This window comes from Balaenoptera ricei, chromosome 15 (genome assembly GCF_028023285.1).
Source record: "Balaenoptera ricei isolate mBalRic1 chromosome 15, mBalRic1.hap2, whole genome shotgun sequence".
Lineage (NCBI taxonomy): Eukaryota > Metazoa > Chordata > Mammalia > Artiodactyla > Balaenopteridae > Balaenoptera > Balaenoptera ricei.
Window position 1 is genome coordinate 34,158,365 of NC_082653.1, and position 17,646 is coordinate 34,176,010.

The following is a 17,646-nucleotide window of genomic DNA, read 5'->3' on the forward strand; positions in this document are numbered from 1 at the left end:
GCTTATTTATGGTCTAGTGTTGATACTATTTGGAGTGACTTATGGGTTGGGTCCATAGTGTCTTTAGTATCAAAGTCTTAATCTGGTTCTGGTTAATAGATTTTTTCCTCCTCAACCTGTAGGTTTTTGGATACTGAATTGCTATAAGACATAGATTCTGCTGGTCCATAAAACATTGAAATTGTATTAGGTATGTTTGAGTGTATATTCATGCATACAGACTCCAAGCAAGACAGATTCATTTTGATGCCTCCACATAACAGACTCAATCTTTTTTTTTTTAAGGAATATTGTTTAAATTAATTAATTAAGTCTGTTTTGGGTCTTCTTTGCGGTGCACGGGCTCTCTAGATGCGGCTCGCAGGCTTCTCTAGTTGCAGCACACAGGCAACTAGGGCGCACGGGCTCAGAAGTTGCGGTGTGTGGGCTTAGTCGCAGTATGTGGGATCATAGTTCCCTGACCAGGGATCGAACCTGGGCCCCCTGCATTGGGAGTGTGGAGTCTTTACCACTGGACCACCAGGGAAGGTCCCTCAATCTTGATATTAAGCTAAAAAAGGCATTGGGATAATTTAATTACATGCCTGAGGGCTTTTATGTTAGTCACATTTTGGACTTCTGCCTTGCAATTTTAAATTTGGAGCTGGTAGGTATCTTAAATCAGTCTTATTTCTCTTGGTTACATATGTGATGAAACTAGGGATCCACCTCAGAATTTTGGGAAGCCTTTTCAAAACTTCACCTAGAAATACAGTTATTCAGGTCAAACTTGGATATGCTTAGTTTCTGCAGCATGGTTTTTGTGCTGCAGCATGTCATGGAAACAAAAGATACATGGGAATCAAACTTGATTTTTTTTTTTTTCTTGGAATAGAAGTAAATGCTGTTGTGGGTTGAATTGTGCCTCAAAGATATTGTTCAAGTTCTAACCCCAGTACCTGTGAATGTGACCTTATTTGGATATAGAGTCTTTGCAGACGTAATCAAGTTAGGATGGTCATACTGGATTTGGGTGAGCCTTAAGCCACTGCCTAGTGTCCTTATATGAAGATGGAAATTTGACTTCTGGGTACATATCCAAAGGAGATAAGATCATTATCTCGAAGAGATATTTTCACCTCCATGTTCATTGTCACATTATTTACAGTAATCAAGGCATGGAAACAACCTAAGTGTCAAGTGGATGAATGGATAAAGAAAAAATATATATACAATAGAATATTATTCAACCATAAAAAATAAAGAGATCTTGCAATTTGGAACAACATGGATGGACCCTGAGGGCATTATACTAACTGAAAAAAGACAGAGAAAGACAAATTCAGTATCATCTCATATGTGAAATCTAAAAAAACCAACTCAGAGTTGATTGGTGGTCCCTAAGGGTGGGGGGTGGGCTGAGGAATGGGTGAAGGTGGTCAAATGGTACAAACTTCCCGTTACAAGTTCATGATGACTACAGTTAACAATACCATACTATTAGAAAGTAGCTAAGATCTTAAAAGTTCTCACCACACATACACTCATATACACACACAAGATAATTGTATGAGGTGACAGATGTGTTCACTAACCTTATTTTAATTATTTCTATATATATAGGAGTATCAACTCATTGCATTGTACACCTTAAACAAGGTTATATGTCAATTATATCTAAATAAGCCTGGAGAAAAGAATGGAAAAAGGGGGGGCTGGGTGTTTAGACACATGAGACACAGAGACTGTCACAAGACAACGAGGCATGGGTAAGAGTGATGCGCCTGTAAGCCCAGGAACCCAAGGATTGCTGGCTTCCACCAGACACTGGGGTGGAGGGGTGGGGGCAGCAGGGGGAGGGGGGCCGGCATGGAATAGTTCTCCTTCAGTCTCCAGAAGGAACCAACCCTGCTAATACCTTGACTGCGGATTTCTGGCCTGACCTGTAGGAGAATAAACTACTGTCGTTTTAAGCCACCCAGTTTGTGGTAACCTGTTACAGTGGCCACAGGAAACTTACATAAATGCTAACGTAGAAAACTAAAATCTAGATCTATGACCCCCATTTTAATTTAATAAAGTCTCTTTCCCCCCCTAAGTTTGTATAGAAGTAAAAAAAAGGTGTAGTGAGACATAGCCCACAGTCAGATACGAATCATACAAAAAAGGTTTGTTTGATGCAATCTGAGCAGAGAAATGCTTTGGCCTCTAGCCAGAGCCTTGAGGTTTTCCTTTTATTTCTTCTCTCTCTTAAAAAAAAAAAAAGTTTCCTGAAAGTGAGCTTATTAATTATTATGCTTCCTCAAAAAAGGAGTTCACAGATCCTTTGCCCACCTGGTCCTAGGTGAAATGCAGCAAAAACCAAGTTTGAAAGGACAGCCTTCCCCGTGTTTCACAGATGTTCCCGGAAGACTGCAGTTTAAAGCTAGAAGCACACTTGCTGCTGTACCCTGAAATGAACTAATGAACCTGCAAGGCCTGAGGGAACATAACCGGTTCTCAGGTTAAGACTCCACTGTGGGGAGGAGCTGTGGGGAGGAGCGGGTGATGAGAATCCACTGGAGTCGTTACCTTGAATAACAGGACCCTTAGCCAGAGCTTGACCATGAGGAACTTCTCTGAAATGACTTGAGGATGTCGTTTCCAATATGAGAAAAGCGGCCTCATTGCGCCATTTGTTTTCTCTCTTCCTACTTCCACACACAATTCTATTTATTCTACCGGACGCTGAAGGGCACTGACTGCTGAAAAACCCCAATAAAACCACACACAGGGATGCCCGGCAGCGTGAACCATCACGTTTCTGGGAACAGAGAGAAGCAGCAGGAAGCGAAGGCAGTGAGGTTCCCGGGGATGAGGAACTCAGCGCGGGGAGTGCCACGTGTGCCCGAGGAGCCCGGGCCTCGCGCGAGGGAGAGACGCTCGGGGCCGACGGGCCGTTCGGGACCCGGGTACCGCCTTCTCCTCGCGTAGGCGGCGGGAGCTCAGCGATCGCGCGCCCGCGGGAGCGAGGCCGGGGCCGGCGGCGCGGGTTCGGCGGCGAAGGCGGGGTTGCGGTAGGCCAGCAGCTGCGTGCGGCGGTTCGGGGAGCGTGGCGTCCGGCCCCGGCGGCAGAGGCCAGCGGCCAGCAGCGCGGTGCTGACGAGCAGTAGGCCGCCCGCAGCACCCAGCCCGGCCGCGACGAGCGCTGGGCTGCGCCCGGTGCTGAAGGCGGCGCACGCCCCGCGCCGGCTCAGGCCCGCGCCGTTGGCCGCCAGGACGCATACGCGATAGGTGGTGGCCGGCGACAGCCCGTGCAGGGCGTGCTGGCGCGCGGTGGCGCAGACGTCCCACACCACCGACTGGTTCCCCGGCCGGCCCTCGGGCGCGTAGCGAATCTGGTAGGCGCGCACCACCGAGTTGGGGGCGCACCAGCGCACTAGCGCCGACATGTCAGTTGTCTCGGCCACCGCCTGCAGCTTGGGGGGGTCCGGGAGGGTGTCTTCCCCGCTGAGGCCGGGGCACCGGCACCGCCAGCGCCGCTGCAGCTCTGCGCACGGCGTCTGGAGGTGCCTGCAGGGGTGGTAATCGCAGGGCTCATCCCGGGCCGGCGCCCCCACTTCCTCCTTCCCGCTCTCTTCCTCCTCCTCACTGGAGTCGTCCAGCAGCAGGACCGGAATCCCGCCCTCGGAAGGAGGCGGGTGGGGAGCCCGCGGGGTGGCCCGTGTCCCTCGGGCGGGCTGAGGCGTGCTCCCTGGGTTCCGGGAGGTAGGGGAGAGACCCGGGTGTTTGCTGGCCCATGGGGTGGAGGCAGCTGAGATAGTAGGTTCCAGGACAAGCCGGGCAGCATGTTCTTCTTGGTGCTCTGTCCCGGCTGTGCTCGCAGCCCTAGGTGGGTTGCTAGAGTTGCTGGAACCTGCTGGAGAGACAGTAGTGGAGGGAACGGCCCCGTCCTCGGCAAGGCTGTGCCGCGGCCCCGCCGCTCGTGTGGGGGGATCCACAGGGAGGGAGGGCACCTTGGTAACACTCTGTCGGCCTCCCGCAGATTGGGTAGAGGGGGCTGTGCTCCGCAGGGTGGAGGGACCCTGTGTAGATGGTGTGTGGGTGGAGAAGACTGAGGAGGGTGGGTTGGAATCAAGGAAGGTGGTGTTTTGGTCCGAATGGCACACACTTGGCAGCTGGGACAGCAAAAGAGGGGCTGAGAAGGTGCCACTGGATCCTGCTGCTGGTGTGCACACAGTGTCTGCTGCCCTAGAGGGGAGGCCAATTGGTTAGAAGGTATTTGGCATCAGGGCTGCTTCTGTGCTGGGCTTTGAGTCCTCAGTGCAGATAATCCCTCTCCCAAGCCTTGTGACACATCTGACAGGTACCATGTGGTACATGTGCAACATGGGTCACCCCAGTGACCATCAGGGCAACCTGTGTAGGAGGGTCCCCTCATCACTCCCATTGTGCAGAGAAGAAAATGGGAACTCAGAAAGAGGGACTAACTGCCCAAGATAGCCTGGCTACTAAACGCAGAGCCAAAACCCAGGGTGAGCCCAGTGAAGGGCAGTCCAGATGCTCTAAGTGTGGTCTGCCATTTTATTCTCACCTGTCTGCTTCCTAGTGGTGAGTACTAGTAACAATACTCATACTAGCTAACATTTTTTGAGTGCTTGCTGCATGCTAGGGACTATTGCTAACACTTTACTGTATAAACCAATCTAGTCTGCACTACCTCATGAGGTAGGCACTATTATCCCCATTTTACAGATGAGGAGGTAGAGGCACAAAGAGGTTAAGTAACAGCCAAAATCAACAGTAGTAAGTACTCTCAACCTTTTCATTTATACCAGAGCAAGGCCCTTCACTGCAAAGGGCCTGGGTGCCAGAGGCAACATGAAGGGGGCAGGGGGGCAGACTGAGCCCCACTTGATATCCAGGCTTGCGTGAGAGGTGAGAAAAGAACCCCACAGGACAGGGCTCTCAAAGTGAGCTGCAAGGAGAACAGATTAGCTGGTGGAGGTGGTTTGAGGGTGCTCAAGACCAGAGGTGTCCCCAGCCCGCATCCTCTCCTGGTGGCCAGCCTGGGCATGGCTCCCCACTGCAAAACAACTCTTCCAGCCAGCAGCCAATGGGAAGTCTCCATAGGAATTCTTTTTCTCCTGTCTCACGAGAGCTCTATAAGCCCACTGGCCCTGGACTTATAGGCCAGGCTCCGTTTTGGGGACTCAGTGGGGCCCAGTGGTTAAGAGCACATTTTTGGAAGACGGTATAGATCCTGCCTCCTCCACCCAGCGGCTACGTGAATCTAAGTAAGTACCTCTCTTCCTTGGGCCCCAATTCGCTCGTTTGTAAAATGAGCAATGATAACTCCGCTTTAGCAGAGACAAGCTAGCTATTTACTTTGCCCACTTTCTTTTCCTAGCGGGCACACAGCTAGGTTACATTTCCCAGCCTCCCTTGTAGTAGGCGTGGCCTGCTAAGTGACATCTGGCCAATGGGATGTGAGTGACGGTGGTGAGCTCCACCTCCTGGCCTGGCCCATTAAAACCTCCTGAGTCGGGGGGTCCTCCATGCTCTCTGCCCCTCTGGCTGGCTGGGAGGGAACTAGAGCCTCTATGTCCTGGGTTCTTGAGTGTGACTACATGAGGAACGGCCGCCCCACCCAGCACTGCCAACCTGTCCAGCATGGTTACATGAGCAAGATATGAGCTGCGAGAACTTCAGCTCCGGGGGGCAGGCCCTCACCCCTCAGTCATCTGCTTTGTAAATGTGTTACCTGCTTAGGACAATCCTCCTTGCATCCATGAGGAGCCAGGACAACTCACAGCTGCAAGTGAGAGGGTTGCCAAAGAGGTTGATGGACAGGACCTGGGAGGAATGCAGGTTCCAAGGAGGGAAGGAACTCAAGTTGCAGCTGGAATGCACAAAAATCTATTAAGTCAGTCTTTTACAATCAGGTCAAAACTATACCCAGAGAGCCACGGTGGTGTCATGGGAAATCCATTCTGTTAGGTGCTAGATGATATTGCTTTGAGCAAACTCTTAATAACCTTGGATTTTTTTTTTTTTTTCATCTGTAGGGATACAAACCTAACCCCGTCAGTATCACCCCTCAAAACAAATGGAGACAATCCTCCCTGCCGGTTATATCAAAAAGAGTCTGTGATGATGAAAGCGTTTATAAATATAAATCTCTAAACAAAAGTAAGATATTGTTGGACTTCCCTGGTGGCGCAGTGGTTAAGAATCCGCCTGCCAACGCAGGGGACATGGGTTCGAGCCCTGGTCCAGGAAGATCCCACATGCCGCAGAGCAACTAAACCTGTGCACCACAACTACTGACCCTGCGCTCTAGAGCCCGGGAGTCACAACTACTGAGCCCACGTGCCACAACTACTGAAGCCCGCGTGCCTAGAGCCCGTGCTCCACAACAAGAGAAGCCACCACAATGAGAAGCCCACGCACTGCAAGGAAGAGCAGCCCCCACTCGCCGTAACTAGAGAAAGCCCACCCACAGCAACAAAGACCCAACACAGCCAAAATAAATAAGTAATAAAATAAAAGATATTTAAAAAAAAATAAGATATTGTTATTATAGACCAGTCACAAGAAATGGCAGAAATTCTTAATTAGTGAGAACACTCTTGAACGTATACTATTGCAGTTGAACTGCAGCTGATGGCACTCAACACCAGTCCTTTGGAAGATGCCTCACTGAAGTGTATCAGTTAGCTCTCGCTAACTTAGCTTAAAATAATAAATATTTATTCTTTTTCATGATTCTGTGGGTTGACTCAGTGATTTTTATGGTCTGGGCCAGCTCAGCTGGGCCCGAAAGATCTAGGATGGCCTCCCATATATGGAGCCTCAGCTGGGTTTTCCGGGACCTCTCTCCACGTGTCTCTCATCACCCAGGAGGCTTGTGCACATGGTGCTGGACCAGTCCCCACCAGCAAGAGAGGGCGAGCCCCAGCTTGCTCATCTGCTTTCAAGTCTCTGCTTATATCACCTTTGCTAATGTCCCTCTGGCCTAAATAAGTCACATGGCCACGCCCAGCTTCAAGGGGTGGAGAACAGACTCTACTTCCTGATGGGAGGAGCTGCAAAGTCACATTGCAAAGGGGTGTGTCTACAGGGATGGGAGGAATTACCAGAGCCATTTTTGCAAACAATGTACCACACCTAGCAATGGCAGGCCCCCTCCTGGTTTTCTGCTTTTTCTGCCCAGAGCCTCACTGAGGGTTTGGCCTCAACTGTCTCAACTCCTGGAGTCTCCTGTCCTCTTGTACATGTTCTCAGTTATAATCTGAGCATCATGAGCAACAGGAGTTACACTTTATCTACAGGCCTCTTCCCATCAAAGGCTGGCTTTTCTCCATCTGCCTGGGAAACATCCACCTTCTCCTGCTCTGGGGGAGATGCAGATGTTCTGGGCAAGGAAGGACCCACCACCCAGATCTGCTCTAACACTCCTGGCCAGTGGGCACCTGACAGTTGTCCCCTGTGGAGCACTGACTGTATGTGTGTGCCATTTATATTGAAACTTAAGGTGTACCCACATTATGTGTATATATATGCAAATGCTCGCTTTTAGCAGGATTCACAGAGATAGAGTAGAAATCTTAGGATGGGAGTTTACTTAGCACTTCATCTTTCAAAGGAAATATTTTTCTTTTTGCCTGAAGGGGAGAGGAAAAGGATTACCATATTTTGGGGGAAGTAACATTGTTTAGTGGTTCAGGTAACATTATCTCATTGATATCATTATGTCAGATCATAAGGTAGATAATATTTCACTCTTTTTTTTTTTTGGCTGCGCTTGCGGGATCTTAGTTCCCTGACCAGGGATTGAACCTGGGCCCCAGCAGTGAGAGCGCCAACTCCTAACCACTGGACCGCCAGGGAATTCCCAATATTTCACTCATTTTATAAATAAGGAAAAGGAGTCTTTTCCTTATCTGACAGCCCTTTCTGCCATCCAGTGCAACCTGCACATGATAAAGACAAGCTGCATTTGCCATCCACATGCTGAGGGAGAGCCTGCATCACGTCCTGACGCATGATGGCACCTAGGTGTTCTCTGCATCTGAACTGACAAAGCCCTAGTGTGGAAGAAGTTTCCCCTCGCCCTCTAAACAATCCCTTTTCTCTTTTTTTTTTGCTGAAATATTGCCGAAGGCGTCTCCCTCCTGCATGTAGCGTTGTCGGAGAGGACTATGGATGGCGTTGGGCATGCCGGGTTGGCAGAGCAGCCAGGAGGGTGCCATCCCCTCTTCAGAGGGTGCTGGCTGTGCCAGGGCACGCACACGTCCCCCAGCATCTATCTCAGACAGCCTCCCAGGGGAGGCTGTGGGTGCGTTAAGGAGAGCCAGAAGCAAGGCAGGCTGAGAAGAAGGGAAGAGGGTCCAGCAGGGGAGAGGGCATTTAATGAGCTTCAGAGGCTTGAGAGCTCCCAGACTTCTGGGAGTGGCTTCTCCCCCAGCTGGAGCACAGCGGGGTACAGTGGGGGCCTGGGCTGAGCCAGCCAGAGAGTTAAACCTTTCCCTCCAGCCATGGAAAGCATGGAAAGGTTTTCATTTGGCTTAAGACTCAATCAGATCACAATTTAGACAGATCTCTTGGCTGAATATGGTGACTGGGTTACAAGGGTTCTTAACCTGAAGTCCTTGGAGACAGGGTCTGTGAACTTGGATGGAGAATATTACTTCTTTACTTTCACAAACCTCTAACTGAAATTAACCATTTGCTACAGTGGCAAAAGAAGGCAGCAAACCACAGGTGAGTCACCGACAAATAACAGATATTTCCATATCACTTTTCAGTAGTTTTCTGTCATTTATAATCATCAAAATTATGGAAGTTATTGGACCTGCTGCTGGATTTTGTTATTTACGGTGTTAAATAAAGAAGCACACCCCACACACATATATTCCTAAAACACACATTTAAAAATATTTTGTTAACTATAATTGGTTTCTTTGGAATCCTACGTACGTACTCTACTTTATGTATATCAGAACCTTCTTCTGAGAAAGGCCCATAGGCTTCACAGACTGCCACAGGAGTCCATGGCACAGAAACGTTTGAGACTTCCTGCACTAACATGTGGGCCCCTGAAGGTGGAGTCACCCATTAGAAGGCTCTTGGTTATTGGGGCAGGGAATGTTGAGAACTTGACCTCAAGCTGCCCTGCAGGGCGGGTAGGAAGGGCTGGCACAGGAGCTATTGGGAATGGAGACCAGGCTGGACCTGGTAACTGGGAAGCCAACCTTAAGATCCGTCTACACCTGCACTGACTCTTCAACCCACTCCCATCTGGCTCCACTGAGAATGAATGTCACCAACACCCCACATTTTGCCAAATCCTATGGCATCAGACAAGGGGGTGGGGACAATGCTAGAGGAAGCATGTAGGGTGAGAAATGACATGCAAAAAAGTTATAAGAAGTGGAAATAGCCAATGACCTTAAGAAGGCCTATCCAGAAAGGATGGAGAAGCACCAGGGCAACATCCTGAGGACAAGGAGAGAGTGTCAAGAGGGAGGAAAGACTCAACAAGGGGCTCAATGGATAGAGAAGTGTCCACTGGACGTAGCAGCTGAAATGCCACTGGTCCCGTTCAATCATGAAGCTGAAGTGGGTGGTCAGATTGCAGCGAACTGAGAAGCGTAGGGATGAGAGGAAGCAGCCACCACTTCTGACCCAGGTACGCCTGCTTTTCTTGGGGTCTAGGTTGCCTTTTTCCACCTGGTGAGTTTGGACTCACCGTTGAAGGTATGGATCAATTATATTCTTCTTCCAGTCTGCTGGAGCTGATCGTTAACCCCACTTGCCTTATAGCACAGTACATGGTGTGTGCCTCTACTGATCCCAGCGTATCATGACAATTGGCAGATGTCCGCTGCCTACAGAACTGTGCACTCCCTGAAAACAAGGGCCATGCTGTCATCATCACCACCACCATCGCCCTCAACAGCATCACTGTTACTGGTGCCTTCACCACTATCCCCATCAGCATCCACCGTCACCACCTGATGCCTCCTCCACCATCTCTGTGCTAAGGGTCCTCAGTTAGGGATCTCCAGCCCAGGCCTTCCATGATTTCCAGGCTCGTGTATCTAGCTGTGTGCTAGATCCTGAAAGACCTATGAGACATCCAGTGGAGATGTCCAGTAGTAATAATACAAACCTCCTGTTCTGTGCCAGGCACTGTTCTAGGCACATATCAAAACATTTCCTCTCACAACAATGCAATGGGGGAGGATTTGATCATTATCCCCATTTCACAGATGAGGAAACTGAGCCACAGAAGCATTAGGTAACTTGCCCCAACTCACATAGTGGTGGGTGGAGTCAGGATTGAGCCCAGGCAGTTTGGTTCCATATCTGATAACCTTAAATAATGCTGCATTAGTCTGAAGCTCAAAAGAGGAGTCTGAGCCAGAGATGATATCACTCTCATCCACATCATCACCACTGCTACCATCGTCATCACCATTACCATCCTATCACCAGTTCACCATCATCACCATCATCAGAGTTACCATTACCACCATCACTGTCATCATTATATCACCTTCATCACAACCACCATGGTGATCTTAACTAATGTTATAGAGCACACACAATGTGCCAGGCACTGAGCTAAGTGCTCTGCATGTTCTGTGTCCTTTTCCCTTGTGATAAGCCCCAAAGTGAGTACTCTGGAGCTAGCAGAGAAAAAAGAGAAGTGGCTACATTGAGAGTGATGGTGGGGCAACAGTGCTTGCTTCCCAGGGCCCAGTTGTGGGCCCACAGGAAAGGAGGTGGCCTGGGATCATCTTCAAAGGGATGTTGCCCTTCCTGCTAGAAGTCAGAACAGTAGTTGCTCTTGGGAAGGAGGGTGGATATAGTGACACTTGGGACATCCACTGGGCCAGACGGCACCATCCCCAGGTCCCAATGCAAGTAGGACCTGCTCAAGCTCTGGAAGGGGCTGCTGACTTGCATAAACACATGGGGAAGCAGGTGGATGGAGAAATAGAGAAGACCCTGATGCCCTCAACTCCTCTTCCCACTGCAAGTTTCTCATCCTGGGCTTAAAGGAAAGTTAACATGCATGAGAGTTTGAAGTTTTAACAATATTCTGGACAAGACTGATTTGCTTGGTTTTTAGGCTGGATGGACTCTCTAGGATGTGCCCACCATATCACCCGAAGGATGAGGAGGAACAAGACCCCAGCGAGGCCTTGAAGGAGCAGTGGAAGGAAAAGTAAGGTCTGGTTTATCCTATAAAATAGTTATGCCTATTCAACTTAGTGTAATGGGCAAAAATCAGTCACGTGATTCAGGAACACTTACTTCTGGAAATGAAGGACCTGTAGGAGAGGCGTGTCTTGAAAGATGTGTGTATGGACAGAGGTAAGTGCTGGCGAATCTTGACAATCCAGCTGCTGCAGGTCAGGGGTCACCTTGAAAATGTCCCCCTCCAGGCTGTTCAGCCTGGGCATCTTCCTTAGGTAGAGGGACGTGAGCTTCGGCAGGTCTCTGATCCATCCTGACTGAACTGAAACACAGAGGGGAAACTGCCCACTACCTGGGAAGGCATAAACCCAGGAGGCCGGCACGGGATCAAGGAAACAATGAGAGTGACAAGGTGAGTGGTGAAGGTCATTGCAGAGCATGGGTACAGTGGGCAGCTTTGGGAATCTCAGAAGCATGAGCCATTTCAGCTGGAAGGGCCCTCGGAGATGACCAATTCTTCCTTTTCCAGCCCCAGGTGGCTGAGGCCCCAGAGGACATTGATTGGTGAAAGGCCACACAGTGGGGAAGGGACAGGGTGGGGCTTGACCCCAGGACACTGTCTCCAAGTCCACTGTTGCCCCACCCTCTTGTTAAACCCCACACAGAAGTACCCCAGCCTTTACTCTGATGGCTACTAGAAGCAAAGGAAATCTTTGAGGAATGTAAGGAAGGAGGAGAGGAGGAGTGTGGCAGGAGGAGGCCCAGAAACCTCATTTCGTGGCTCTCCTAGTAAATGGAGAACGTGCCCCTTCTCCTGTTTCCTGTTCTTTGTTCTCTTGTCGGTGGTGGAACAGGTGATAACAGTAAGTCCCCTACATACGAACATTCAAGTTGTGAACTTTCAAAGATGCGAACATGCATTCGCATGTCCAATCATGTAAGTTAGTTCTATTTGAGGAGGCACTGTTAGTTTTTGAGGCACGGGACTGGAATGTAGAACAGTACATGAAGGTTGCAGCAGCCATTCAGAATGCAATCCAGTGCTACCATGTCATCTATGATAAGAAAAAAAGAGCTAATACCCAGACATCACTGGATTATTTTTTTAAGAGGGTAGATAGAATTGAATCCAGCAAGGAACCAGAACCTGTGCCATCAACGTCAGGCATGAATGAAATTGCAGCTTGCCCTCCGTCTCCTATTGCTGACGATCCTTTAGCTCTACCATCTCCCACCTCCTCTCCCTCCTCCAGTCAGTAACTCTTCTTGCCTGTTCACTCGATGCCAGCCCCTGCATGCCAGCTATTTTACTGTACTACTGTACTTTTCAAGGTAGTGTACTGTAAGATTAAAAAATATTTTCTTTATTTTTTGTGTTTGTTTTTATGTATTATTTGTGTGAAAAGTATTATAAACCTATTACAGTACAGTACTATATAGCTGATTGTGTTAGTTGGGTACCTGGGCTGACTTTGTTGGGCTTACCAACAAATTGGACTTACGAGCACGTTCTAGGAACAGAACTCCTTCGTATGTAGGGGACTTACTGTGTAGACGAGAAGCGTTTTTTAAAAATAAAACCAACCTTGTGAATCAGAGTCAGAACATGCCAAGTGCAGGAAAACAGGTATTCTCACCTCCCGCCTGTGTCTTATTGAAGGATTCAACATTCACAGGAAGAGTTTTAGCCAACTGAACAGAAATCAATGAATGCATCCTCTGAGCATCAGGTACTTCACGTTAACTAAATGTTTGGTACCAAGTTCGTCCATTCATCAGCCCCAAAGCGCTGCATCCACTCCCCATTTTACAAGCATTGACCAGCTCTGCTGGGGAGCAGAACAGAGAGGCTAAAAGTGTGGGCTTTGGACCCAGAACGCTTGGGTTCGGATGTGGAGGCACCGCTAATGACCTGGGAGGCCGCGGGCCAGCCATTCCCCTTTCTCTGTGCCCTGGTTCCCTCACATGCAGAACGGAGATGGGACTCAAGGAGTGAAGCCTGTTGCGGCGCTTCGAACAGGGTGCCCTCGGCTTGGGGAATCTCGGGGCGGGTCTTTTTGAGTGGTCTTGTGAGCAGGCGCCCGGGGCAGCGCCCCTCGAGGAAGTTCACAGCCCTTTCTCCCCAGATCGCCGGCCACTCGGGCTCGACACCCGGCGCCCGCACTCACCGCGCCGGAGGAACGTGCCGCTGAGATCCAGGACCTCGAGCGCAGCCAGGGGCGCGCCACCAGCCCCCGTGAAGGCAGCGTCGGCGATGCCAGCATGGTCGCCGCGGCCCAGCGCGGTGCAGGACAGGTTGAGCAGGCGCAGCGCGGGGAAGCAGGCGAAGGCTCCGGTCTGCAGCGCCCGCAGCGGGTTCCCGGCCAGCGCCAGCGTTCGGAGGCCGGGCAGCACGGGCCCGGAGCACGGCGGCAGGGCTTCCAGCAGGTTGTAGCTGAGGTCGAGCGTGTGCAGTCCCGCGGGCGCGCCGGGGCCCCAGCGCAGCGCGGCGATGCGGTTGTGGCGCAGCGTCAGCACCTGCAGCCGCGGCAGGTGACCGAGCTCGGGCGCGCTCAGGGCGCGCAGCAGGTTGTGGCTGCCGTCGAGACTAAACAGCGCGGGCGGCAGGCAGCCCGGCAGGCGCTCTAGGCCGCGGTTCGCGAGGGTCAGGGTCGTGACTCCCGCGGCGGGGAGCCCTTCGCAGGGCGAGACCGTGGCGTTGCCGACCCCGCTCCCCCAGGGGCCCTGGTGAGTGAGCTGGAAAACTGGGGCCTTCTGGAGAGGCCCCGCCCAGCTCGGGCGCGGCGCCGTCGACAGCAGCAGCAGCAGCAGCAGCAACGGAGTCCACCACATGGCGCTTGGCTGGAGACAGAACAGCGGACCAACCCATTAAATGCATCGGAAACGCCGAACGAAGGGGCAAATGCGCCGCCGCCACCCCCCGCCGCCTCTTCCCCAGGAAGAGCCCAGCCCTGGATGTTCCCTGAAGGGCAAGGGCTGTTCCCGCGCGTCACCAGATGTGCGGTGACTTGGCCTCTGCCTGCTTTGCCCCATCATCTCCCGCATGTACCCCGCGGCACCTCCTGCCCTTTCTTCCCCTAGCTTTGCCTTTCCCTCTAATTCACTCGAGGGTTTCCACCCACAGGTGACCTCTTGAGGAAGGCCTCCCTTATCTGTCCCTGAACTTTCCAGTAACCTTCTCCCTTTGCTTGTCCCCATCCCATGAGTTTCTGGGGGGAAGGGAACATGGCCTTTCTCTTTGCAAATTCTCCCCAGGTGTGCAGACGCTGCTGCATAAACGTATATTAGTAACACGCCAGTGGATGGCCTCAGTCGGGAGGAAGCTCTGCTGGGGTATAATAAACATGAGACTTAAGGAAGACTTTATTAGTTCCAACGACACTCAGTTGCCCCAATTTTTCCCCTTAGAACTGCGGAGCCACAGGTGAGTCCAGTTTGCCTGTAACCTAGTTTGCAAGTCACACTTTAAATTCTGGGATCTCTTTCTTGGGAGGGCACTCAGGGTTGCCTTCAGGGAAGAAAGGAGCCCACAGACCACTGTGGGGCTTGGGAACCTGGAGTCAAGCATTTCCTCATCCCATGTTGGTCCCAACAAAAGCTAGGGCTCCTGAGGTCAGCCCTGCCCAGAAGGGATGGCTGAGGGCTGCTAGATGTGGAGTTTCTGGAGTACCCAGGATTGCACAGGGCAGCTGGGAGATCAGGTAGGGATAGATCAGGCAGCCATGGGCTGCTGTGGATGCCGCAGAGCTACTTCCAACTAGGTCCTGACCTTGAGGTCACTGCTTGACATCCCCTCATTTTTGCAGGTGTGTATTCCTGCTCCAGCTCTCTCTGCTGACTGCCAAGTCCCTGAGCAACCACCCTGGCTCCAGGGGAAGGGCCTCCCTCTTGCTAGTTGGAGTGTCAAGGCAGTGAGAAAGATCCTGGAAACTGAGGCTAGGAGTCCATGTGTCCAGCAATATGTCACACTCACCTGGAAGCTGTCCTTTCAGAGTGTGGCAGTCTTGGATGCCCGTCTACAGTCTTCAGTTTTGTCTTACAGATTCCAGGAGCCAGTAGCTTAGCAGCTCAACTTTGAATTTCAGAAGGAGGTCTGTTTCCCAGATGCCCCTGGCCCTGGCCCCACCCACCCAGGGATCCTCAGATACCCCAGCCCCTGCAGCCCCTCCTTCCCTACCGAGATATTGTGGTCTTCAGCCAATACTCTCACTGCCTGTCTCCTGGGCCTGCCCCTGCCCCTTTCGGGGCATGGCACCTCCCCCCAGCCCTCCCCCATCTTCACCTGGCCTTTCGCCAGCCAGCAAGCCAGCCAGCCAGCTGCCTTTCCCAGGCCTGAGAGATGGAGGGAGTCCACTCTTCCGGGACAAGGTGAGCACTGAGGGATAATGGGGGCAGTGGGGCAGAGGCAGCTCCGTCACTTCCCAGGAATCTGATCCTCCTGCCAGGTGGTTCCCATTTCCTGGGATGGTTGGAGGCTGAATGGTGAGCTGGTATGAGGAGGAAGCCCCCTTCCCCAAAAGAGGAAGGTATCCCAGTCTATAGGAAGGAAAAAGCAGCAGGAGTGGGGGGTCCTCAGAGGAATGTGAGAGCGGGGGCAGGCATGGACCGGATCCAGGAGTCCCCAAGAAGGATGGGTTTGGTTTCTCTGGGACTCAGTTCAGTGACAGCATGGATGTTTGTCTCTCATCAGGGGTGGGAATCAATAAAGAGGGCAGAAATGCAGAAAGATCATTCCTGCCCCGTGGCTGGGGTGATCAATCCTGGTTACCAAAAGCCCCAGGTCTCCCTGAAACCGTGGGGATGCTAAATGTGCTTTGCTTAGAGCAAATTTTTTAGAGCAGTCGGTGCCTTTCTCCCCCAGAATTCCAAGACTGTTCATTCATCTGAGGGCCTTTGATCTGCACACCCCCGCCCCCACCCCAGGCCAGGGGTTAATCATCCCCAGCATTGTGTACACAGACCTCTGAGACCAAAACTTCATCCTTCCTCTTGTCAGTTCTTATCTGAGCAGCCGCTGAGGAACTCCAGGACCTCTGGGAATTGGCATGTTTAATTGGTTAATTGCAAATCCCCGGGGATCTCTTTTGAGGCCTTCTCCACCCAAAGCCTCAAAAATATCCTTTCAGCCTAATTGCTAGCCCGGGGCCTTGCTGCTCAGAAGTATACCTTCATCAGCCCCACATGGGGGTGGGGAGAGGCCTGTTCTGTGCAGCCCTGTTTGGGGCAGTGCATTTGCTACCAGGGAGCCTGAGGCGCAGGCCACAGAGGTAGAAATTCTGTGCCATAAACAACAGGGAGGTCAAGTGGGAGGCAGGAGTCAGGGAAAGGTGGGAAGGTGAGAGGACCAATGTGGGGGGTCAGTGGGTGGCCTCAGGTAAGGCCCTTACCTCTGCCTTCACTTGGTTCACGGGCAGAAGAGCACCCAGCAGGTCAACTGAAGCCTCAGCTTCTCTCAGAGCGTAACAGCTGGGACTGCCCTGGAGGTGACTGACAGCCTGAGGCCAGCAGAGGTTTGGGGTGTTCAGGCAGGGGTGCCCGGATGAGAGGGAGCCGAACCCACTGAAACATGCCCATTTGAACTGAGACTCTGAGGAGGAAGCGGCTCTCCATGGAGACCTACAAAGGGACTTCCCTGGCGGTCCAGTGGTTAGGACTCAGCGCTCCCAATGCAGGGGGCAGGGGTTCGATCCCTGGTTGGGGAACTAAGATACTGCGTGCCTCACGGTGTGGCCAAAAACAAGAAAACATGGAGGCCTATAAAGAGGACCCCAGAGAGCGATGTCAGTGTGCTCCTCTGTACACTAGCGGGGTAAGAGGTCTGGACAGGCCCTGGCTGAGGTCATCACCTGGCCAGCGTCATTGCCAGAGCCCCAGGCCCTCTGAGCCAGCTTCTTGTCCCCGCTGCTTGCTGGCTGGCTCACCAGTGTCAGCAAGGGCCTGGCCTGCACAGGCAGACCCGACGTCTGAGCTCGGCCCTTGGACTGCTCTGTTGCTCTGGTCATACCCAACCCAAGCAGACACACTCTCGGGGAGCTGCCCAGGTGGGCCTTTGAGCCGGGGAGTCTGGTGGCAGATCCTGCACGGTGGCGTTTGCTTTGTGATCTCATCCAGGTGGCAGGTGGGCCTTGCCCCAGGGGTGCACTCTGCTTGTCACCAACATCCTCCCACCTTTCAAAACTGAGCACTTACTATACTCAGAGCCTAATGCCATATGCATTATCTTACTGAATGCTCACCAGGTACGATTTTTCCCATGCTACAGGTAAGGAAACTGAGGCCCCCAGAGGCTGACTAGGCTCTGGAGCACACTACCAGTTAGTCTGTCTGGCTTACCCACTGCTTTCTATTGCCTTCCACAGGCCTCAGCATTTGACACTGTAATATCCCTGTAAGCACAAAAGAAACTCTTCCAAATATTTAGAGAGATCCAAATCACTCAAGAAGCCAGGACAGTTGGGATATTTCCTTTCATAGCTG

General features: G+C 51.7%; 1 protein-coding gene across 1 annotated transcript; it reads right to left on the reverse strand.

Moving 5' to 3' along the window:
* Positions 1-2,963: 2,963 nt before the first annotated feature.
* On the reverse strand, positions 2,964-17,171 carry LRRN4 (leucine rich repeat neuronal 4). Its single transcript, XM_059898674.1, has 6 exons — positions 17,016-17,171; positions 16,557-16,664; positions 13,338-14,010; positions 11,287-11,491; positions 5,723-5,860; positions 2,964-4,209 (listed from the first exon to the last, which is right to left on the reverse strand). The coding sequence occupies exons 1-6, from the start codon at positions 17,169-17,171 to the stop codon at positions 2,964-2,966; spliced, it is 2,526 nt and encodes an 841-aa protein (XP_059754657.1).
* Positions 17,172-17,646: the final 475 nt, after the last annotated feature.

Coding starts and splice junctions, on each gene's coding strand:
- LRRN4 (XM_059898674.1), bottom strand. CDS start 17,171: ATGACCAGAGCAACAGAGCAGTCCAAGGGCCGAGCTCAGACGTCGGGT. Junction 11,492..13,337: donor CGGCACGTTCCTCCGGCGCG/GTGAGTGCGGGC, acceptor TCTGTGTTTCAG/TTCAGTCAGGATGGATCAGA. Junction 5,861..11,286: donor CAGGTCCTTCATTTCCAGAA/GTAAGTGTTCCT, acceptor TGTGCATTCCAG/CTGCAACTTGAGTTCCTTCC.